Source organism: Mauremys reevesii, linkage group 25 (assembly GCF_016161935.1).
Source record: "Mauremys reevesii isolate NIE-2019 linkage group 25, ASM1616193v1, whole genome shotgun sequence".
Lineage (NCBI taxonomy): Eukaryota > Metazoa > Chordata > Testudines > Geoemydidae > Mauremys > Mauremys reevesii.
In genome coordinates, this window is record NC_052647.1 from 14,721,648 (window position 1) to 14,746,712 (window position 25,065).

General features: G+C 45.1%; 1 protein-coding gene across 1 annotated transcript; it reads left to right on the forward strand.

Annotated features, from left to right (window-relative positions):
- On the forward strand, window positions 1-25,065 carry ACVR1B (activin A receptor type 1B). Its single transcript, XM_039514258.1, has 9 exons — window positions 1-172; window positions 12,539-12,778; window positions 14,483-14,731; window positions 16,658-16,888; window positions 17,677-17,844; window positions 18,969-19,125; window positions 20,095-20,219; window positions 20,912-21,042; window positions 21,905-25,065. The coding sequence occupies exons 1-9, from the start codon at window positions 61-63 to the stop codon at window positions 22,028-22,030; spliced, it is 1,539 nt and encodes a 512-aa protein (XP_039370192.1). The 5' UTR covers window positions 1-60; the 3' UTR covers window positions 22,031-25,065.

Here is a 25,065-nt window from a genome sequence, read left to right on the forward strand (position 1 = left end):
CTCGCGCTCGGTCTCTCGCGCTGGCCGGGCCCGGACGGGAGCGAGGCTGCGGCGGTTGCTATGGCGGAGTCGGCTCGCGCTGCCGGCCCCTTCCCGCGCTCGCCGCGGCCGGCGGCTGCGCTCGCGCTGCTGCTGCTGCTGCTGCTGCTGGGCGGGCCCGGGGGAGCCCGGGGTGAGTGCGGGGGCCGGGCCGGGCCCCGGGAGCAGCGCGGCGGCTCGGGGGGACCCCGGGGGGCGCGGGCGGGGGTAGGTTTGAGGGGGTGCTGGGCTGGGGGGCTGTGAACGGGGGGAGGGGGGTTGGGTGGGGGGTGCCTGGGGTCTGCGTTGCCTTGCGGGGGTGGGGACAATTGTGGGGAGCGCCTGGGGTCTGTGTTGTTTGGGGGAGCACCTGGGGTCTGTGTTGTCTGGGGGCGGGGGATTCGGTGGGGGTGCTTGGGGTCTGTGTTGCCTGGAGGGCTGGGGAGCATTGGGGAGCGCCTGGGGTCTGCGTTGTTTGGGGGACAGGGTGGATTGGGGGTGCTTGGGATCTGTGTTGCATTGGGGGAGCACCTGGGGTCTGTGTTGTCTGGGTTGGGGCAGGGGATTGGGTGGGGGTGCTTGGGGGTCTGTGTTTCCTGGAGGGCTGGGGAGCATTGGGGGAGCGCCTGGGGTCTGTGTTGTCTGGGGGCAGGGTGGATTGAGTGGGGGGTGCTTGGGGTCTGTGTTGTCTGGGGAGGAGCGCCTAGGGTTCGTGTTGCCTGGGGTGGGGCAGGGGGATTGGGGTCTGTGTTGCCTTGGGGGAGAGGGGTGGCAGGGAGGATTGCATGGGAGTGCCTGGGATATGTTGCCTTGGGGGGGCAGGGAGGACTGGGGGAGAGCCTGGGGTCTGTGTTGTCTGGATTGGGGCAGGGGGATTGGGTGGGGGGTGCTTGGGGTCTGTGTTGCCCAGAGGGCTGAGGAGCATTGGGGGGAGTGCCTGGGGTTTGTGTTGCCTGGGGGCGGGGGTAGGGAGGATTGCATGGGATGGTTGCCTTGGTGGGGCATGTCTGTGGGAGGAAGGGATTGGGGACCTTGGCTTAACTTTCATAAGTGAGACATGGGGATGGGACAGAGAGGCTGGGTTGATACCGTATTTAGTGGAGGGAGCCTAATTCTCATGGAGGTTAAGGAGGTCCAGGGCTAGGAGGAGACTCTGGAACCCACTCTATCAGAGTCTGGCAGGAGACTGATGGGCTGTGGGGACTGAGGGTACTTTGCAAGGGGGAATTTGAGGAGCTACATAGCCTAGGTGGGTGATAGGGGAATTGGATGTGTCACAGGGTTTGTGTGTGTATTGGGGGACCTTCCATGAAGGTGTAGGTTCTCCTCTTTGTGGTGGGGAGGTTTGGAATGCTCCTTTTGTGTCTTTGGAAGCATAGAAGGGAAATAAAGATTTGTAGGACTCTACCATGGAAGATTTGGTAGGCTGCCTTCACTAAGGGTGTGGAAAAATGCTTCACCATAGGGATCACCCTCTTTAGATAATAGGGCAATTTGGGGAGCTGTGCAGGGAATGGGTTCTCTTGTTCTCAGTGGACAGATATTTGTGGGTAGGAGACTCCTCCTACCTCATATTGGTGGCTAGTGGTGTCTCAAAATTCTCTGTCTTTGATCTATGGAGTTTCCAGGGCTTGTATTGCCTTGGTTTATAGGGTCTGTCTGGTTTCAGAGTGGTAGTCGTGTTAGTCTGAATGAGCAAAAACAACGAGGTGTCCTTGTGGCACCTTAGAGACTAACAAATTTATTTGGGCATAAGTTTTCGTGGGCTACTACTCACTTCATAAGATGCATGGAGTGGAAAATACAGGAGCAGGTATAAATACATGAAAAGATGCGAGTTGCCTTACCAAGTGTCTTTTCATGTATTTATACCTGGGTCTGCTTGGCGACCCACCAGGATTGACACATGAATAGAGAGGGGGGTGCTGGTATCTGGAAGTACCACTATGTTACTCTAGAGTCTGTGCAGAATGTGTGGGGTGGTCTGATTGTTATGCAAATTTAGGTGCACAGCATCTTTATTTTTTTAGGAATTAAAATCAGAGGTTTTAATATTATTTCCCTTGAATTATATTTTAAAATGGCTCCTTTCCAAAGCCTCACACTCCTGGGGACCAGCTCCCAGTAATTGTGGGAGGAATGGTACCTTTGTAAAGGAGGCCAGAAGCTTCCAAACCACTTTCAGTACTGCAACATTTGTAAATTTCCACTATGGGGCTGGAGGAAATATATTCTCAGTTGTTGTTTCTGTGTGGTTTTATCGGGTGTTATTTCTTTTAACCTGTGCGGATCCTTTTACTTAAGGCCAAGTGCTGCTGCTTTGATTTAAAAAATAAACAAACTGAAACTTGTGCTGGTGAAAGGCATCAGCTTGATTAGGCTGAAGACTGATGCCTTCCTTCTATTTATTCACTGAGTTAGTATAGTACTAGCTTTCCTGACAATCTGCTTCAGCCCTGGCTGCCTCTAAGCTGGGGGCAGAGGGTAGCTGCTTCTTCATGGCCCATTCAGTTCTTGGCCTCTGGAAAATTGCCCACAAGAATGTTAATAGGGATAGCTGCTTGTGTATAATTTGAATAGGTCTCCAATGAGAATTAAGACCCACAGCTCATTTTGCCTATATCAGATTGTAAAACTTTGGGTCTTTACTGGCTCATGTGTGTTGCTAATCTGTGAAGCAGCAGATAATGTATTTGACATTTCCGATTAAGTTGCTGTTAATACAGATGCACTTGGGTAGAGGATAGGTATATGGGTTTTTTAAAAACTCAGAATGACCTATAGCTGTAGAAATTTGCATCAGCCACCCTCTTTGAAATCTATCAAAGGTCTTCATCTTGCATCTTCCATAAAGTTTGTGCATATAAAAATAAACAGGAAATGGATAATTGACTTCCTGTGTTTTGTGGAAATTAACCTGATTATCTGTAGCTTTGATATTGTACTTTGTATAGCTGGCTAATGTTTCCATTAAGCATCTTTTGTTTTCATTCATGCTGTGTGAAAGGTGTTAGTGCAGTATGGTCTTGTGGACAGGGAAGAAGGTGTGAGTAGGTCCTGGTGTTTGTGGAAGGATAGTTATGTGAACAAGCAACTAATTCTGTAGAACAGCACAAAAAGATTATAGGAGACAATCTTTCTACACTCCCTGCCATTTCTTATTCCACACAGAATCTAAGGCTGTTGGCTGCTTAAGAAGCCATTATGTAAACTTGGTGTGCCTTCACAAACAAGGTCTCAGAAGCTTTCTGTTGCAACCTATATGTGTTTTACTTGAGAATCGAACAGTTTCCTGTTTCATTGTGCATTGTAACAAGACCCTAGTTCACACAGCATTTTGAAGATGTAAAGTGCTATATGCATTAGTAAATAAGACTTACAAAAACACCCTCCTCCTCCCTCCCTGGTTATCTCTAGTATAGTGTTATGTGGGATTTTTTTGTTTGCTTCCTTTGAATAAAGCACTAAAATGTTCTGCAGTCAACAATCTTCCACAGGTAGATCCTGTGACTAACACCTGCTTAAAATATACATTTACCCAATTAAATCAGACTAGCTCTGAGTGGTACATAATTCATTTTAGAACTCTACAAGAAAGATTTTTTTTTAACTGGGAATTAAACTGGCCAACAGGCATTCATGAACTCTTTTAAACCACTTGGCCAGACGACTCAGACTTTTTTTTTCTCCGGGTACACAATCTGTTGCCAGCAGTGGATGCACCGGAAACCACTGTTGCGAAAGGAGTAAAGTGAAACGTCAGTTCTGTAATAGCAAACAAAGTTCACAGGGTGTCAGCTAGTGGGAATGGTTTCTCTCCGTGTGTCCAGGGAGTAATCATCCGAGTGGAACAAGAGAATTAAGTTCTCTTTTGTTTGTGCATTCCAGTGGAGTAAGCTGTGATGAGGGAATTTCTGTGATTGAAACCCCCACTAACAGTAAATATTGTAAGTCAGGTCATAGAGTGTGGGTAGATGTGCAGTGGTGGGATGGCTCTTAGGTCCTATTTATTTCAGCAATAACCTTTTTATTTAGATACATGCTTGTTGCTTAAGCCTCTGGGCTACTTACAATGATAAACAATATTTTTAATACATCACATCAATAACTGTCAGAGTTTGGGCCCTAAGAACTATCAGTGGCTGATGAACATCTTTGCTTTGCTATAGAATTGACTTTTAGAAGAAGCTTTTCTAATACTGAAGCACGGATTTGGGCTTCATTAAACGTATTGTTCTCATAACAAATTTAAAAAATTTAAAATTAGTTAAGGCTAGAGTGGGGGTGTGGGAACACAGATCCAGCATTCGTTTTCTGACTTGAAGAACAGCAATCACAGAGACATCAGGCCTTATTTTAATTAACATTCAATGTATTCAAATAACAATGCATTTTAAAGAAGTGAATTGAAATAAGTCAGTCCACTCAGAGGCTGTCACTTTGTAATAGAGGTTGGTACTGCACAGTGACAACTGCTCACTGTAATAGAAAGTGCATGCCGACTGCATTTTCCCCCTGTATGTTTTCCATTCAGTAGCATTGCTTTAATATCCAATTCAGCCTCTGTCAGAGTACTGTAGCCAGCTTCTGGGGTCGTATGCACCCAATTTTTCTGTTGGCCCTTTTTATTTCTAACTTCATTGATTCTAGTGTAATTTCTAGTTTCTACAAAATTTTTAATATGATCTAGAAAATGATTTAAGCATTAACTAGTGGTAACAAAGTAAAATGTAAAATTAATAGCAATTGGAAAGCAGATTTAAGAAACAATTGCAAGAGACATTTGCAGATGAGATTTGGAAGTAGATGGAAAGTTGACGAGGCACCAAAATGTAGGAAGTCTGTTTCAAATGGTGGCATCAACGGAAGAGAAGGCTCTTGCACCAATCCTGTCATGATTATGTGGTAGAACAGAGGGATGCACTTGCTGGAAGAGTAAAGAAACAAGGTCTGTGAAGGAGGCTGGAATGGGTACATGGGTTATTTGTTTTAGAGTTGAGCTCTAATGTGGAACAAGTGAGGTGGCTTGAGAATCGACAGTGGTGTGCTACTGTTTTAGTATGAGAGAGAGGGTGAGCAGCAGCATTCTGTACCTACCAGACTCTAGAACTTGGACTTGGTAATGCCGGCTGCTCTGGGCACAGAGAGTCGCAGTGGTCATGATGAAAGTAGTGAGATGTATCAGGAACTAGCATGGACGTGAGCTTGATTTTTTTTAGACTGATTTTCTGTACTCTTAAATTTAAAACAACAAGTCTTCTGCCTAGTTGTTGTTTAACTTTAACAAGGTCTGGCCAACTTGATGACAGTGACCAAAATTTTATCTGGCATAATTGTCTCTCATTGATTTGAACACTGGATTTTAGCAAAGTGTGTCAACTTCGCAATCTATTAGATTAGTCTTGAGTATCCCTTGTCCTTATGTTTTGAGAATGAAACCTTCATTGCGTCCTTGAACAGCCACTAGACTTGCAACCACTGTCATTCTGCCCCATGCATGACACAATTTATGCATGGGACTGGCAGATAGGAACGATGGATTCTGTTCTTAGTCCTGCAGTGGACTCACGGTCTGACCTTGGGCAAGTCATTTACAGGTGACACACTGATTTTTGTGTCCCATTTTTGTTTCATTGTAGTGTATAGTGAAGGCCTGAAAGGCACTTATTTCTTTTTCCGATGTGCGTGCATGCATACATGCCTCTCAATCATAAAATATAAAAAAGCAACAGAGGGAGCAAATTGTTGTTTTCTTTGCAGGTCAACTTTAGCCTATGTGTGTGTTTGCTGATGTGGGTGGGCCTGCTTACCTCATACAGATACTTGAGGGTTAATTCTTTTAGTAGGCATTCTAGAGTAGATAAGGTTCCAGTGGTTGCTGGTGTGTTAGCTGGTGTGTTATGTAGATTGGTCTGAGAAGGGTTAAATGACATCCTTATTAAAAGGCTGCAAGAGCCTTGTCTACACTAGCCCACTAATAAAAGAGTCGAGTAGACCAGTTGGCAGGATTGACAAAACAATCCTGCCAATACCAGAGATGGCACTACTGCTGCCCATAAAATCACAGAAATGTAGGACTCAGAGGGACCTTAGTAGGACATCTAGTTCAGTTCCTTCACTGCAGTAGGACTAAGTATTATGTAGACCATCCCTGCTAGTTTTGTCCTGTTCTTGAAAACCTCCAATGATTGAAATTTACAACCTCCCTAGATATTTTGTTCCAGTACTAAACTACCCTTACAGTCAAGTTTTTCCTAATGTCTAACCTAAATCTGCCTTGCTGCAATTTAAGCCCATTACTACTTGTCTTGTCTTCAGTGGATAAGAACAACTTATCACCCTCCTTTTTATAACAACCTTTTCAGCACTTGAAGACTGTTATTGTGTCCCCCCTTCCTCTTCTCCAGACTAAACAAGCCCAATTTTTTCACTTGTAGGTCATGTTTTCTAGACCTTTAATCATTGTTCTTGCTCTCCTTTGGATTTTCTCCAGTTTGTCCAGATCTTTCCTGAAGTGTGGTGCCCAGTGCTGTGCACAGTACTCCAGTTGAGGCCTTATCAGTGCTGAGTAGAGTGGAAGAATTCTTGTCTTGCTTACAACTTCCTGCTGATACATCCCAGAATGATGTTTGCTTTTTTTGCAACAGTATTACATTGTTGACTCATTTAGTTTCTGATCTCTTTAACCCTCAGATCCTTTTCTGCAGTACTCCTTCCTAGGCAGTCATTTCCCATTTTGTATTTGTGCAATTGATTATTCCTTTCTAAGTGTAGTATTTTGCATTTGGCCTTGTTGAATTTCATCCTGTTTTATTTCAGACCATTTCTCCTGTTTTGTCAAGATCATTTTGAATTCTAATCCTGTCCGAAGTGCTTGCAACCTTTCCCAGCCTGGTATCATCTGCCATCTTTCTATCTCAAGAGTGGTGGTGTTTCTGCCTAGATCTTTCAGTCCTCCTGAGAACATGAGAGCTGTTGCTCAGAGTCCATCAGTTCCAGCGGTGCTGGTATAGCTCTTGATTAAAATTCTTTTCATAAACCAAGCGATAAAAAGGGGGGATTCCTTAACTTTCTTCTAAATCCTCCTATTGCAGTGTTGATTGACTGCCTGTGTGCAATTAAAAAATATATATATATTAGGAATGGAACTGGAGGAGCTCCCCCACCCCTCCAATTGATGTCATGACCACCCGCATTCAGTTTTGGATTAAATCACAGTGACAGTTCACTTCAGCATAAATACAGATCTGATCTATCTTTTAGAGTGAGAACAAAGCTTTCATTCTGAGGTTCTGCCGCTTAATGTTACACTTGTTTAAACAGCTTCTTTAGGGTTGGGTTTGTCTTTGAGCAGAATGTCAAAAAGACAGTGTACTGAACAGATATAACAGAATCCACTGCCAACGTCTATCACACCTTTCATGCAAACTCATCCCTAGGCACTTTAGTGGAACTAAAGACACCAATTGTGTGAACTGTCGTTTTGTTTTCTTTTGTCCAGTCAATTTTGTTTAGCCCAGTCAATTCTTCTATTTAAGTAGATTATATATTTTGCTCAATAAGAGCCTTTTCTTCAGAAAAAGATAGCTGTTAGTGTGAAAATTTCTTTTTTTCAGTCATTTCTCCTTTTGACTTGCCCAAACATCCCCAGCTGCTCTCAGAATCTTGCTTTGAAAGGAGCTTGTGTTCAGCTTTCAAATACCTGTTGGGTTTTGAACACTATCCAAGGTGAAAGAATTGTAGTTTTTCTTTTAGAAATACTGGGTTTTGCTCCTGGTTTTATTGATGTAAGAAGAACTTTCCCTTCTGGTTAATCAGAACTTGAAATGCTAGAACTGCACGAGTTGCCTTGTAATTCTGTTTGTGCTGGCATCTCTTAATTCCCCTATTTCCCTCCAGGCATCAATGCAGAGAGGCCCTGGAAAACAGCCAATTGCCCAGGCCCTGGAAAACAGCATCGGAGCCGTTATTGCTGCAGCTCCTACAGTTGGCCAGTATGGGGCACTTGCAGAAAAACGATGTTCTAGCTGGCCATTTTGCTCTAAGGATAGCTGCATGCATCTATACATGCAAGTACTGGACTTCTTCATAAAAGAGAAGAAGAGACACATTCAGACATTTAGGAAGGGAAAGTAGTATAATGTTAGGAACGGGGGATAGGAATTGGACTTCAGATTCTATTCCCAGTTCTGACACTGATTTTTCTGTGTGGTCTGGGGCATTTTGCTTCCATTTACTTTTCTGTAAAATGGGGTTAAAGGTCACCTGCTGCATAGGGATCGTGAAGCTGAATGTTTGCAAAGTTTGAGGTCCTCTCATGAAAGGTGCAATAGAAGTGTATACATTATTTCACTGAGAAATAACTTCTCTTACTCTCATACTGCTCCTTTTATTCTAAAGGTTCCCAGATGTAAACACAAGAATCCCTTCATGTTACATGCCACTAAAATGCACAGCCATCTCTGGTGAGGAGGTTTGCAGCCAAGCTGGACAATCAGCACACAACAGCCTGTGGACAAATCTTGGCCAGCGTCATTAGGGCACACCTTTTTACTTCTAAAAAGTGAAATGCCACAGGATCGCTAATTTCCAGACAGAATGGAGAGGACCTATTTAAAAAATTCCCTCCGCAGTTGGAAACACAAACATCACAGCCTTGTAGAGCCAGGGAACAAAACTAACTAGAAATAGAGTAAACCTGACGGTTTTAGTTTTGTGTCCAAGCTGAATTAAATGTAAAAGAGAAACAGCATGAATGGTGAAAAAGTGTTTAAATTCTCTGTTCATTGATAATCCGTGATGTATTGGTAACATAGTGAAGGAAGCATTTCCCAAAGATTATATTTAATTGTCCTTTTAATGATACCTGAAGGATGGAATGTGCTCCTTCTGCTTTCTCTTCTCTACAATATTGTTTTTGTAACAACCCAGTAATAACAAACCTTGGTCTGCATGAGTATGGTCCTCAAAAGTGATTCACTTGGAATGAGACAGTATTCTAATGAGCGGTGGAAAATGAAGATCGGGAACTCAAGTTGTTTTGTCAAGCCAAACCTTAGCGATTGTTTTGCCTTTTTTAATAATAAAAGCAGGTCCCCTTTCAGCAGCATATTATAGAAACAGTGCCTCTTGCCCATCTCAGAAAAGTCCAGTCTTTGGGCTTGGCTACACTTGCAGGTGTGCAGCGCTGGGCATTACAGCTGTCTTTGTACAGCTGTGTAGGGAAAGCGCTGGAGTGTGGCCCCACTGACAGCTACCAGTGCTGCAGTGTGGCCACATTTGCAGCGGTGTTGGGAGTGGTGTATTATGGGCAGCTATCCCAGTGTTCAAGTGGCTGCAACGTGCTTTTCAAAAGGGGGGTGGAGTGTGACAGGGAGTGTGTGTGGGGGGGGAGAGAGAGTGGATTTTTGGAGCCGACACTGTCAGCTCCCTGCCTTGCAAATTCTGACCACTTCCCTGACCCCTCATTCACTCTTAAATGCAAATAGCCTGCAGACCAGATAAGCAGCTGTTCTGACGGACTCCCTTCCCTGTTCGTCCGTCCCCCCTGCTGTTTCTCTCCTCAAGCAAATACTAGCTGTGGACATTCATCCCCCTGCCTGCCGCATTCACAGCAAACAGGCGCTGTTTGTTTTTTAGATAAGCAGCTCCCGGAGCACCAAGTTCACAACAAAACAAAGAGGCATCATAACAAAACAAAGAGAGTTCTTTAGTTAAAAGCATTATGGGAAAATTCTGGAGGTCAGTTACAGCGTAGTAAGATTAATCACTGTTTACACTGGCACCCCAGCGCTGCAGCACCAGCGCTGCAGTCGTTATTCCCCAGGCAGACGTGGAGTACAGCCAGCGCTGTAGCCAGGGAGATACAGCACTGTATGTGCCTTGCAAGTGTGGATGGTGAGTGAGTTGCAGTGCTGTAAAGCCACCACCAGCGCTGCAACTCTCCAGTGTAGCCAAGCCCTTTAAGTCTTCAGTTTCTCTTTCCCACCCCCAAAATAGAAATGAGGCCTGTGGATATCTATCTGTGCTAGACCCAGAACAGAAATGCTAAGTTATGTTTACCACTTATGAAGTGCTCTTGGGAAGAAAAGTCACTTTTTTCTCATCGGTTTTTAGTATTTAACTGGTCTTCAATCTCTTGTCCTATTTTACATTGTATAGTTCTTGGTTCACACAAAATCAGTATCCAGTTTAATTCATCTAAATTGCTACAGCTGCCTCTAAGGTGGAATATGACAGCTGTTTAATAGCTCACAGCAACAGTCTGAAAGAGAAAATTAAGTGTCCTCTTGACACTTCAGGGAAAATAGAGGGACTTCTAATGTAATTATCCAAATTAGGATTTAGCCAGGATGCTGTCTTAATGTGTCATGAAATTATCCTGACCACAAGTGATCAGGACCTGTTTTGCATTCTTGTCCACTACATTAGCGCTTTGGGTTCAGTGCTGATTCAGAAGGAGGAGATCCTTCTTGCAGCACCCTGGATTTTCGTAGGTCAGTATTTGGATGGAAGACATCTAATCTTGACCTACTTGGCTTGTTAAATCTGTTCATCCCCTGAGATTGTATAACTGAAGGCTGTGAGTTCCAGTCACACCTCAGGAAGGTGACTGACATTGGAGTGTGCAAAGTATAGTGTAGTCCAGTGTGGTGACTTTTCTCATCCACAATATCTGTAAAGTGGGGGATAAAATCAACAGCAAATTCCTCCAAGTCTGTTTGAGTGGGGGACAGGTAACTGTTGCTCTCATTTATATGCTTTAAATGTTACTTTAAACTTTCTGCCTTAAAAACCATCTCTGCAGCAGGTATGTACATGTTTCCGAATCCCTCCAGGGAGACGGGATCTGATGAATGCCCAAGAAAGTAGTACGTGATATTAAACGGTTCCCACCCTTCTTCCTAGCATAGTTAAATTCCCTTTGTTTCCTAGCATGGCATTGGCCAGGGATTTGGCTGCAGATTTTCAGGCAGCTTGAGAGAGAAATGATGACAGCTGGGAGGCTGAGATGTGAAAATCTGTCTTTGGAGTTTGTTTGGGTAAAGAGTGAAGGGGCTCTTTATCGATCGCAAGAAGCCAGAAATGTATTTAACCCAAGATAGTCTGTCAAATCAGAAAACAGCTAGTGAAGAATTGACTGGCTCAGGAGAACATTAATGGGATGCAGAGCTTTTTGCCTCTTATCACGGATCTGAACCCAATCTTAGTTAGGAAAACCACATGTTAAGTCACTGAACAGTTCTGTTCTGTGAAATAAGACGGTGAGTCTCAGTCTGATCGGTAGTGGATGGATGTCCATGTTACAGTTGGGACGCTAGTTTGTAATCTCAATGAAGGCTCAAGAACTAAGGGCACTGAACTCCTTTTCAGCCCTAATGCGGCTCTCCCCCACCCCCGGGTCAGGTTTGGAACAGATTGGTGGAGAAGTATGCCTTGGTGCAGAACCTGGTCTAAGGATTGACAGGTCTTGAGACTCCAGCACTGTCTTTAATTAATAATAAATTCAATTAGAAAAACTATTTCTGAACCTTGACTCATGAATGGGGAATGGCTTAATAATTAGATGCTACCAGAAAAACAGACCCAATTTTTCAGTCCCCCCCTTGTTAGCAATTAAGACAGAGGCCCAGCCATTATGAATATATTTATCAGGAAATGGAATTGGCAGGATAGTTGCCCCCTAAGGCCCTCACCTTTCAGATTTTATGCACCATTTATAATTTCTTACCTTCTTTTTAAGTGCCTCATTGGGGGTGGGGGCTGGCCTGGCCTAATTCACATTGGCAGACTCCAGCATTGTTCAGTGGCAACTGTCTTCTGTAGCTGAATGCATGTTATCTATTGCAGGGGTGGCCAACCTATGGCTTCTTGTATAGGCACCAACTCTGGGACTGGAGCTACAGGCGCCAACTTTCCAATGTGCCAGGGGGTGCTCACTGCTCAACCCCTGGCTCTGCCACAGGCCCTGCCCCCACTCCACCCCTTCCCGCCCCCTCCCCTGAGCCTGCTGTGCCTTCACTCTACCCCCTCCGCCCCAGAGTCTCCTGTATGCCATGAAACAGCTGATCGGGAGGGGTGCTGATCTGTGGGGCTGCCGGTGGATGGGCGGCACTGGGATTGGGTAGTGGGGGAGCTGATGTGGGGCTGCTGACGTATTACTGTGGCTCTTTGGCAAAGTACATTGGTAAATTCTGGCTCCTTCTCAGGCTTGGGTTGGCCACCCCTGATCTATTGCATGGCCTGAAAATTGATCAGATTATCATGGGTGGCTCTTTGTGTTATGGAAATAGAGGGGGATGGGGAATCTATAATCCCCACTGCCTTCCAAAAAACCTGAAACAACCCTCTGTTCCCTAGCTCTTTGAAACATTCAGCAAATATTATTGGTCCCTCTTAGAGCCAGTTCTGTCTCAGCAAAGCCTTAGAATGATCAGTGTCCTACCCCAAGGGTAGGTGAGTTTTCCTACTCAAAGCTCTGGTCAGTTTCAAGGAGGTTTCTGTGTCCTGATTTCTGCAGCTTTGATCTGTTCATGCTCCAACTGCAATCAAGCAAACTCCACGTGTAAAACAGATGGGGCTTGCATGGTCTCCATCTCCAACCTGGATGGAGTTGAGCACCACATCCGGACCTGCATCCCTAAAGCAGAGCTGATTCCTGCTGGAAAACCCTTCTACTGCCTGAGTTCAGAAGATCTGCGTAACACACATTGCTGCTACTCTGATTATTGCAACGAAATTGACCTAAGGGTACCCAGTGGTGAGTAAAGAAATCCTCTGTTATCTCCTTGAAGATGGGGTACTGTCTAATAGTTAGAGCAGGGAGCCAGGACTCCTGAATCCTGTTCCCAGTTCTGCCACTAGCTTGCTTTTGTAAACATAGGCAATTCCTTCACATCTGCAAAAAGGGAATAGTGGTGGTCTACCTCCCAGAGGGTGGTGAAGCAGTTTAAGATCCTCTGATGATAGGCAAATATTATTACATTGCACCATTCGGTTTGTAGGGTGGGAAGAAGCCTCTAAATTGGATTTTCTCTGATCTCTCCTTTGGTTCACCCACCTTCAAATGTTTGATGTGATCAAGACAGCATACGTCTCCGACCTCATCAGCAGTGCGTGCCCCCTTTCCCCTCCCCTCCCCCCCCAAAGGTCCTTTGAAAAATTAGGTTCTTTCTGCTTGCTGCCACTCAGTCATGGATGTCCTGTCTCTGCATAGCGCTCTAAGCCCAGGACGGCCTAAGGATGAGGCGCAGACCCTGGGACTAGTCTAAGATCCCCCTTGTGGCATTGCGTGGTACTGCAGTCTGCTCTTTAAGCAATAGAATTGCTTCCTGTGGGACTGAAACGCCTCTTTCAGTCAAGAGCATGGTTTTACACTTCAGAGTAAAATCAGGGAGATGCTTGAACTCTGAGTGAGTGCAATAGAAATAGACCTGCCCTGGAATGAGAATGCTGAAGAAATCTGACTTGTCAGAGTTCAAGGCCAGAAGGGACCACCACATTAGATAATCTGCCCTGTAATGCTCAGCAACTGCACACTAAACCCAACAACCCATTCAGTCAGAGCTCTTGTGTCAGAGAAGGCACATGCTGCTTATCTCCCTCATTCTGGGCAGTTTCTCTGGGTTCTCATGAACTGCAGAATGGTACCATCATCCATCAAGATAGGAGGGGAATTCTATTTTTTTTTCTGTTTATCTCAAACCCTTCACCAGTTGTTGGTTTTTAAAGACTCATTAGCTGTTACATGTGAGGAATAATTCCATCCTCCTTCACTATAATTTTTATTAAGAAAGTTGGCTTTGATGATAGCCAACTTAATGCTTTAGCTGTAGTGCTGAGTGAAGGCAGTGACCAATTTATTTTGAGGGGAAGGTGGGAAGGAGTGCTTTGCAGTGAACTTAAGTGATCATCTGGCGGATTAGGCAGTAGTGACTGTTGGGAGGGAGCAACACATCCAGGCCTAGGGCAGAAAGCTAGGTTAATCCAAGACGGAGCCTCCTGGGCGAGAATAAAAAGGAAGTTGAGGTGCACAGGGCCCCCATACACAAAGCTGCTATTCCTCATATAAGTGAGGTGTATTCTGTGCTTAGATGGAAGATGCACTGCAGACTGGTCTACAGTTTTTTGTTCCAATATAGTCTCACTTCATGACCTAAAATACGCTAAAATAAACCCTAAACTGGGCGCTCAAGTGGGGTCATCAACTGCTTCTTGCAGTTTCAGTAAAAGTGATGACCTTCCTCATCTGTTATTCCTACCCAACCTGTTTACTTCTGCTTTGCAATAGCTAATGGATTAATGTTGCTGCTTGGAATGTCCTTTACAGAGTCCTGAGACAGAGTTAAAGTAATTTGGGCTCTAAGAGAAGGAGTTAGGGACTCTTGCCTACAGAGTTTCGAGTGTGTGTGGGGAAGAAATCAGGTTGTGCTTAAAATGTTGTTTTTCTCTCCTCCCACTAAAGGTCACGTGAAAGAGAATGAATCTCAGTCTAGTTGGGGCCCTGTGGAGTTAGTAGCAGTGATTGCAGGGCCTGTCTTCCTTTTGTTTGTCATCATGATCGTAGTGGTTTTCGTCTTTCATCACCACCAACGAGTTTATCACAATCGTCAGCGGTTGGACATGGAAGATCCCTCTTGTGAAATGTGTCTGTCCAAGGATAAGACTCTGCAAGATCTAGTTTATGATCTCTCCACTTCTGGCTCTGGCTCAGGTACTAAGCTGCTTTTGTTTTGGAAATAATAAATGACATGTAATTGTAATGGAATCCTGTATTCTGAAGTGCTCATCACCAGGATATCTCTGTTCTAATATTAGGCCATTGGCTATCCTTCCTTATGTACAGTCTTGAGTTGTAATGGGTCACTGGTGTTTGTTCTTAATCCAAGTGTACATTAGACAGTGAAGCCAGTGGCCCAGTATCAGCACGTGGATACTTTGGTGATGGGAATTGTAGAATGCATAAGAGATACGGCACTCTATCATAATTGAGTCATTTGACATTTACCTAAAGTTGTCTGTGTGGATTTCAGTATATAAAAGCTAGAGCCTACCCAGGAAACACTTCCATCTACCTGTTAATGCAACATCAGATATAGCTGTCCCTGCTTTCTGTTGTGAACTGGTGATACCTTACCTTGACTCAGGATGCAGTACATCTGGTTCATGTGATTGGTTTTGGTTCTGTAACCAATTTTGAATTTTTAACAACCTTCACTGCACATCTACAGGTTACCAGCTTTCAAATGATACTATCTCCATCAAAGCGGGTGGAGAAATGGCAGTCTCTCTTTATAGAAATTGTTTCCTAACTCTGATGCTAGTGTATAGATTTTACATTTATATAGCACCCTTCAACCCAAAGAATCCCCCCAAAAATGTGGTAAATGAACTACCCACAAGGTTCACTTCCTGGGCACTTATGTGAATCCTCTCTGGGGTGGAATTGTGTGCTGTTAAACCACACAACACTGTACGACAGGTTGGGACAAGAAATGAATTGTATATCCCATCAACATTCTGCCTCCACAGATTACCCCTGCAATGTAACTTACCCAGGTAGGCATTTGGCCAGGACATAAGCATTAAATGCCGTCTCATGTGCAAAGTGTGCTTATGGGATTTTTAATGACCAGAGCTAGTCAGGACTCTAACTTTGTGTCGTGCCTGAAAGACTGCACCTACAGCAGTGTAATAGCCCCTTAACAAATGCTGTGGTGTTGCTTATTTTAGTGCTCTCTCCACTTCTTACATATAGCCTCTTGATGTTCCTTAGAGAACTCTCCCTCTGTGAGCACTGACTCTGCTCAGCTTACAAGATCTGATGGGATCACAGCACAAGGTGGTATGCCAGGTCTTGACCCAAAGTGATTTGGAACAGCTAAGAAATTGCAGGACTCTTGTGGTGTAAATCCACTGAGACTTTGTAGGTCTGTATAAGTGTGTGTTGACTTATTGGTTTTCTTGTAGAGAGAAAGCTAGCCATTTGAGTTTGCTGATTTGCCACTGCTGATGAAAGACCTTACATGTTGGTCTTGTTGTAGCAGGTTTAGGGTAACTTTGTTTAGAAATTATATTTTACTTCCTTTTGACAAAGATGGTCCAACATGCATGTGGTTGCTCAGATAGTGTACCAATGAGCACAGCAGAAGAACCTGTATAGAATAGTACTTCAACTCCAGTCAGAATAACTGGTTACAGAACATGGGGCAGGATTGTTCTCCAGAATATTTGTCCACAGAATTTTGTTGATCTGAATAAAAACTGAGCTCACAGAGAAGTGTTTTGAAGTGATCAGTGACTTACAGTGAATGATTGGCAATGGGGAGAGAACAATAACAATCTGATTCATATGTTGGAAGAAAGGCCAAGGATGAGAATGATCTTCTTTTCCGATCACTGTTCCCAAATCAGTGAGGGAGGGACATGAAATTTTCTAGTTGTGAAAACTTGTACTTGTGGGCCAAAAAGCTTCCATCCCTGGCAGAATGAATTATGGTTCTTGGGTACCACGGAGGTGAATCTTGGGTTTTTATTTGGACTGCTAAATACAATCAAATCAAACCCAGACAACCCTAAACCTTGCAGCATCTCTCGAGTGTCCCTCATCTGAATTCTTCTTTCAATCTCTTGCCCACAGGTTTGCCACTCTTTGTCCAGCGAACTGTGGCTCGAACGATTGTCCTGCAGGAGATCATTGGAAAAGGCCGCTTTGGGGAGGTGTGGCGTGGCAGGTGGCGTGGAGGTGATGTGGCTGTGAAAATCTTCTCTTCACGGGAAGAGCGCTCCTGGTTTAGGGAAGCAGAAATATACCAGACTGTCATGTTGCGACATGAGAACATCTTGGGGTTTATTGCTGCAGATAACAAAGGTAAAAATGCTGTCTCAGCCTTCAGAGCCAAAGCACCAATGGCCATAGGTTCCTCAGAGTTCCATGTTCTAGTATAGGATTTACTTTTTTTAATGAAATAGATAAAGAAAGCCATCAATATCTTTGTAAAGTATTACGATCGTTTCCCCAAATTATAAAAATAGCTAGAAAATAAAAAATTGTCTTTAAAAACTATTAAAGCTGTCAGTGTGACATAATTTGTTACAAAGGAAGCTTGCATAGTAGTTGAATGCACAAGAGTATTCAGAAGACTTCACGTTTTAATGTAAGTTAAATTATTTATTAAAACATTCTTAACATGGTCAGTTCTGCTCTTCACTTTTTTCCAGTTAATGGAAGTATTTGCTAGATCAAAGTAATTCTAATAATTTAATTTAGTTAAAACAGGGATAGAGAACAGCCTGGCCTGTGCAGGGAAATGCTTAGCGGCACTTCCTTTGTCCCTGAGTATGGGCTTAATCCACAGAACTCACCTTCTTGCTGAGAAGTATCCGTAAAATTGCTGCTGTCACTAGCAGAAACATTGCGTCATTCATAGTAGAAGCTATTGAAGCAGTGACAGGTAATGTGAAAAGCTGTTTGGGAAATGTACTAAATATATATAGCACTAAGGTGCCAGAAGTAATCATTACACTTTGCCTTGCAGTTCTTCCCGTGTCTGCTCAGACTTGCTGTCGACCTAATCTGGCAGCTCTTCCTATGTTTGTTCAAAATGCATCGTTAAGTGCTGATGTTATGCTGCTCTCTCCCCTTTTCTCTTGCTGCAGATAACGGGACTTGGACTCAGCTGTGGCTTGTCTCTGATTACCATGAGCATGGCTCTCTATTTGATTACCTCAACAGATACACAGTGACCATTGAGGGAATGATTAAACTGGCCCTGTCTGCTGCCAGTGGCTTGGCACACCTACATATGGAGATTGTGGGGACTCAGGGTAAGAGGGTGCTAGCAAAGTATCCTAAACATGAACTAGACAGTCTTTGGAGAGACTAAAGCAGGAAAGGTGAAGACAGAAACATGGGGCTTGTATGATGCACAGGGTGCCTTGTACTGAGAGAGAGATGGGATTTAATCATAAAATGAAAGGGGAAAAGTGCCTTAAGGACCTGGGGACTGAATCTAGGCCAGTTTGGTCTTGAGCAAAAGTCATTGAAACGAGTTAGTCTTGGTCCAGCTCCTGTTAGACAGGTGTCCATGTCTCTCTCTCGCGCGCACACACATTTAACTGCACTGGTTGGGATGGGGAGCACAGAAGAGGTTTGCATAGGCAATGGCAGAGCAAAACAGATTGTAAACTCTTCAGAGCAGGGATTCTGTGTGTGGATGAGAGACCTGGTGCAGTGGGTCTGCTGCAGTTTAAATAGTACTTGGAGGGTAAATGGAAGCTCTTTAGTGTTTTTAGCACTTTTCACTGGTAGAGAGCTTAATTTAAATAAGAGACTGGAAGAAGAATAGGGCTGTAGATCCTACTGTGCATAGTGATGTTAAGATTCAAATTCACTCTGGATTTGATGACAGCCTCAGTCCCTCCATTTTCTGTGTTCAGCTCGTCTGCACTGATCAGATACATTAAGGCCTGGTCTACACTGTCGGGGGTGGGGTGGAAATCAATCTAAGATGCGCAACTTCAGCTATGAGAATAGCGTAGCTGAAGTTGACGTATCTTAGATTGACTGACTTCGCGTCCTCGCGGCGCGGGATCGACGGCTGCCGCTCCCCTCATAGAATCATAGATTATCATAGAATCATAGATTATTAGGGTTGGAAGGGACCTCAGGAGATCATCTAGTCCAACCCCCTGCTCAAAGCAGGACCAATCCCCAAATGGCCTCCTCAAGGATTGAACTCACAACCCTGGGTTTAGCAGGCCAGTGCTCAAACCACTGAGCTATCCCTCCCCCATCGACTCCACTTCTGCCTCTCGCCCTGGTGGAGTTCTGGAGTCGACGGGGAGCATGTTCGGGGATCGATCACTACCCACTAATCCGGTGGGTAGTGTAGATCTACCCTAAGGTGAGAGAGGAAAATCTGCTATTGAGACTTATTTTACTCCATCAGGAAAACCAGGGATTGCACACAGGGACTTGAAATCCAAGAACATCCTGGTGAAGAAGAACGGCATGTGTGCCATTGCTGACCTGGGTCTGGCTGTCCGGCATGATTCTGTTACCGATACCATTGATATTGCACCAAATCAAAGGGTTGGAACCAAACGGTAGGGAGAGGGCTCAGCTGTATTCCTGGTCAAGGTTCAGTGCTATCAGAATGAGGGTATAGAACAGCAGTTCTCAAGCCATGTGTGGTGTGCTTAAAAAATAAATAAATAAATAGATAAATTTGCTGCTGTGGTCTGAAAGGGGATAGGGCTAGCTGAAGGGGAGACAGCAGCATCTGGCAGCCTGCTGGAGTGCTCCTGGCAGCAGGGGGCTGGTGAGTGCTGCAGGGGGGCAGGGTGTGGGAGAATGGGTCTCTGGGCAGGTTTGCAGGGAGGGGAGGCACTGGGAACTAGGGGTTTGTGGGGGTGCTGCAGCATCCCCAGGTTTTAGGCTGTGGGGTGGGGACTCTGGTCCCTGCTGCCTAGCCCTGCTCTGTGGAGGGGTCTCTGAGCAGGGGGTGCTGGACATAGGGGACTGTGGTTCTCAAGCTGCAGCCCACAGTGATAAATAGGTTGAGAACCACTGGTATAGAAAACGTGAGCGCCTCACTGGGGGTTGGTAGAGTTCCTGTCTTAGGCATTGGCAGGGTTTCCAGAGTATCGAAGGAGAATATTTAGTGGCTTTTTTATTTATGAATAAATCTAGGTTTGAGGTACTTAAGCAGTCACAGCCTACTGCCTCTTCCCTCTGCTTATGTCCTTCCATCCTCCCTCACCTCCATCCCAGCCTTAGGGGTCATTGCTATCCTTGCCTCAGTGCACCTCTGACCATTCCTGTCTCCCTATTTCACCCCTCTTTCTTTTGGGGTTTTTGTTGTGGATTATTGTTCTATTTGCTCTCAACACAGTGCCTGCTTCCATCTGCATCAGTGAGCTTAGTTTTATTTTCATTGTCAAACTTCTGTGCAGCATCCAAGCACTGTATCTGGTAACACATGTTGTGTACAATAAACATGGAGAATTCATCATTGATGGTCTTCTAGAGAGTCCCTCTGACAAGGAAATTACATTTTTTTTTCTTTGCTGCAGATACATGGCCCCTGAGGTCTTGGATGAAACCATTAACATGAAGCATTTTGATTCATTTAAATGTGCTGATATCTATGCCCTTGGCCTGGTCTATTGGGAGATTGCTCGTAGGTGCAGTTCAGGAGGTAATATGCTTTCAGCTGCTTCTCCCCACTGCTGTCTCCCCCCACCCCCCCCCCCAAAAAAAAACACCACCACCTTACAACTCTTGTCTTTGACTTAACTGAGGCCCAAAGTTAGAGAATAACTTGGCCTCCAGGCAGTCGTGGAGATTGCATTTACCCCTGTATCCTGGGACTATTTCAATGTCCCCCAAGAGTATGGCCACCAAGATGGTGGTGGTGTGGGGAAGAGACTCAAGACTGCCCATAGACCAGGCACGTGAGAGGTGATGGGTAGCTGTGCTGTTGGTGGCACCTCTATTTCTTTAGCCAAACCTTAGAGCGGGAAGTGGTGTTGCTGATTCAGTACATAGGTTGCTTCCCTATGAATCAGTGACACTGAACCAGTGTCCTAGCATATAGTAGTGGATGGGGGCAGGGATGGGCATCCTGTTGTAAGTGCCGTCTTTCATATCCACTAAGTCCTGAGCACTTGTGGTCAGTACACTTATCTTGGCCCTTTTCCCAGGAGAGGGGAGGCGCTAACCCCACTGGTCTAACCTAATCCCAGTTTGGTTACTTGCATTCTGCTTCCCTGAATTGCTGACTCTTCCCTTTTGTAAGTCATGTCATCCAGGCGAGGAGTATTGTGGCTCTGGGGAAAGTGGTAGTGATTTCCATTCTCTGTGAATGACATTTTCCCTTCCCATGCTTAGGTATCCATGAAGAATATCAGCTCCCATACTATGACCTTGTGCCCTCTGACCCCTCCATTGAGGAGATGCGGAAGGTTGTGTGTGATCAGAAGCTGCGCCCCAACATCCCTAACTGGTGGCAGAGTTATGAGGTAGGATCTGTCGTCTTCCTTTGAAATGCACTGTCCACTGAATAGGTAAAGTTTAGCTTCAGGCCTGGACTGAGTTCCAAATTCAGTAAGCCTGGAGGCTGGGTTTCCCTACTCCAGCCAGGAGTGACTGGTCCCTCCAGGGTGGGTTTGGGGTCCATGGACAGAATCAGTGTGGGGAAGTGAATGTGGAGACTTGAGGATCCCATCTGAGGCTAGAGAGTGGGTGGTCACTCTTGCACTCGACTCGGGGGAGAAGGCCAGAGGTGTGTTCCCAGCACTTGGATAGCAGGTCTGTTTCGAGTCCATTGTGTTCCATCCACGTTGCATATGATGGAAATCGGATGAGTGGCTAATAATGAGTGAACTTTGTCACCCTGTAACTGCTCTTGGGCTCTTAATGTAACTGCTCTTCCTCTTAATGCTTGACTTTTTCAGAGCACTATACAAATGTTAAGTAATGCTCAGAACAACCTCGCTGTCACCATTCTGCAGATGGGGTGAAACAGTTGAGTCTCACGGCAGTTGCTAATGGTCCATGTCCTTACAAAAACTAGCAGTAACGCATTCCCATGTTGCTGGAATGGCTAAGAATCAGATGGCCCATGAAGAGACTCTGTAGAAGGGACATCCCTCCTGGTGAAGGGTGAAGTATGCTGGCAGGGTAGCATGGGGAGCTTGCATTCTGCTGCCCATGCTGTGCCTATTCTGGGGATCAGCAAAGGGCTTCAGTCTTGGCACAGTTGCGCCAGCCCCTTCCACAAGCACTGGATTCACTTTAAAGTGTTTGATTCTCTGTGTTAGCAGAAGGAACTGAACTCTCTGAAAGGGAAAGGGCTGACATTTCTCTCCGTTTCCTGGCTAGGCATTACGAGTGATGGGCAAGATGATGCGCGAGTGCTGGTATGCCAATGGGGCAGCTCGGCTAACGGCCCTCCGCATAAAGAAAACACTCTCGCAGCTCAGCATTCAGGAAGATGTGAAGATCTAGCCCACAAGTTGCAGCATGAGGAAGCTGCCCAAAAGCTGCCATGATAAGAGTCGCCGGGATTGAGGCCTACCTCGTGTTTCTACCCAACCTACTGCTACTGACCAGACCGTGTGACCTATGGGCTGCTAGCTAGGGAGAAGAGAGCCTATTAAAAGAAATGTTCTTTTCCTGGTTTGGGTATGAAACAAACAGAAACCTTTTATAACCACCTCCTGACAGCGTGGAGACTTGAGAGGGATTTGTGTGGATGGATCTCGCCATGACCATCACTTTTGTTTCTTTGATGGAAATCCCTGTGTAGTCCAGTGAATATGGCACGTTCGTTGGGAAGCATTCAGGGCCTGGGAGTGGGGAGGGACAGGGATGGTGGTATTGCCATACCTGCAGGTTTTCCAGGGACTGGCACAGACACACAGAAGAGGCATTGGCTTCATAAAACCATTTCTCCTTCTTTTGAGCTTGAAAAATTCAAAAAGCCAGACTGTGCGTGTGTGTGTGCGTGCAAGTGTGTGCATGTGCAAAGCCATGTGTGCCCTGTGCCTGCTCAGTCCCCCTTAGATGTGCAGAGTATCTGCTTGTAGGTTCGCACATTCCTGTTTGTGTTTTCCTGTGCATGTGCAAGTCTAAAGTGCTGGTGCCTTGCCTGTCCAGTAGTGAGCATTATCTAGCTTGAACAGGCTACTTACAGCCAGATCTTCTTTCTCCTGGAGCAGGGCTCTATCCTGCCAGTTGTACACCAGCTGCAGGATCTTTCTGTCAAGTTGCCTCACTGCCATCCCTCTCCTTTTTAAAGCAGGGTACTGATTTTTGTCCCTGAAATTTTAAGCTTTTGGTTTGAAAACCCTGGTTTGTAATGTGTGGTAGTATGGAAGGATTGCCTTGCCAGAGGAGCCATCCGCGGGAGGGATGCAAAGGAGACAAGAAGCGTGTCTGAGAGATTGGAGCTGGCGCTACCCCTGGGTGGAGGGGACCAGGCCACAGGGACATGCAGGATATCAGCCTCTTAGGAGCATAACCCGTGGATCTCTCAAAGGGCTTTGGCAGGAACACTCTAGAACTTGGAGCCAAGCATAAGGTCTGATCTGTGAAGATCTCCGTGCCCACAAAAACAATTGTGCACAGCACCTCTCAAGGAGCACTCGGCACACTGCAGGATCTGACCATTGGCGACTAGGATTGGAAATACGTGTCCATCTTTTAAATATACATATATAAATATCTCCTATTCTGGAAGCAGCTGTGTATAACTCTTTGGGTGGGGTAGGGAGGGGGTAACTGCATGAATCTTATTTTAATTGAATAACCAATCAGGGTGAAGTAGAATTGATTTGAATGTTGCCTAGTGAGTGTTAGAAATAGCCCAGGGCTGAGTCCTGTGTCTGAACTGAATGCAGCATTAAAGGCAACGTTAGAAGGTTGGGTTGTGTGATGGTTAGGGTGTTATCTGTGCTATGTAACTCTGAAGCCATAACTTTTAACTGGAGTGCATTTGATTATTTTTTATTTGATTGGGAGGGTCTGGATTTTAACTTTTTTTAATATTAATTTTTATAAGAGAAGAGAAACAATCTATAATTACCTCTCAACCTCTTTGTTTGTAAAGAAATCACTGCAAAAAAAGGAAAAAAAAAATCCAAATGCACACAGCTGAATTTACACTGGAACTTTCTACTCGAACCTTGAGCCTGCTCTGTAAGGTGAGCGTTCATCTCTTCTCTGGCTCGCAGGTTGTTGTGGTGTGTTTTTTAACAGACTTTCTGTTCTCACTGTCTCTCTCTTCGCTCAGGCCCCCATCCCATCTGTGATTTAGATCCCTCAAATGAGGAGTCTTGCATTGTGTTGGGAGCCATTTTGCATTCTTCCCTTCATTTTAAATGACAGGCAGGACAGAGCTGCTCCCTGCCTGCAGTGGTCTGCATCTTAGACCCTGGGTTCATGCGGCAGCATACGTGGTTGGTGAATGTACAGCTTCCCCTTCTGATTTGTTCTGATATTTCTCAGCCAGAAATTACTGCCTCTCCAGTGTGACTTGTTACTTACCGAACCCCTCTTCTGCATTGAGAAACCATGGTGGTGTGTGCCTTAAAAATACCTGCAAGAGACTCTTCAGCTACTGTAGTGGGACCTTTAGGATGAGACTTGTGCAGGGGCTGGGGAGGAAGTCTGAAAGAAACTGCCATAGAGAGGCCCATCACACTGATAAGTCGGGGTTGCCATCTGCTCTTCCCATGAGCATTAAGAACATTCTCCCTCCAGAGCACAAGGTCTCCAGTTCCATTAGCTGTCCAAAGACTTTTTGACACTAATTCAGCAATTTAATTCCTTGGTTGATCCGCTCCGCCACCCCCAACAGTAGCCACGCATGTACCTGCCTCAATACCATACCAAACAGCACATGCCAGCGTTGTACTGGACCCACATGTCTGGAAGGGGTTGGTATCACCTTGTGATAAGGATTGTGAAACACACTCAGTTCATAGGTACAGATAAGAGCGGCCAAACCCTGGCTGGACCCTCAGAGACGGGAATAACAATGTAGCATTTATACAGCACTTTTCATGCAAATGTGCAAGAGTGGTGTGCAAACCTTACTTAGCTGACTTATCGTGAATCTAGGGATCACTTTGCCTGGCATTGAAATGCAGCCTTGTCTGAAGTGAGACACACCAGCTGTTTTAGCAGCATATGGTAACAAAACAGTTGGGTTTAGGCATTTGGTTCAGCCAGGGGAGGTTTTCAGGTTGATCAGTGGATCAAACTGGGGAGGGGTTTCAGGTCAAAGCTTGTGCCTCTAGTCTCTGACACAAGATGAATGGATGGTACTCTGGCTTCAGAACAGATCTTTCTGGGTACTTACCTGCCCCCTTTCTATGTACGTTTTATTAGAAAAGGACTGTAAAATAGTCACTTAGACACTTTACCTCTTCAGTATGCAAATGTAAATACATTGTAATATAGGAAATCTCGTGTTTAATATAAGAACAAGCTGTCCAATTTCTGCTGTACATGATTAAAGTTTGTTTTATTCACACAAA

Coding starts and splice junctions, on each gene's coding strand:
- ACVR1B (XM_039514258.1), top strand. CDS start 61: ATGGCGGAGTCGGCTCGCGCTGCCGGCCCCTTCCCGCGCTCGCCGCGG. Junction 173..12,538: donor CGGGCCCGGGGGAGCCCGGG/GTGAGTGCGGGG, acceptor TGATTTCTGCAG/CTTTGATCTGTTCATGCTCC. Junction 21,043..21,904: donor ACTGGTGGCAGAGTTATGAG/GTAGGATCTGTC, acceptor TTTCCTGGCTAG/GCATTACGAGTGATGGGCAA.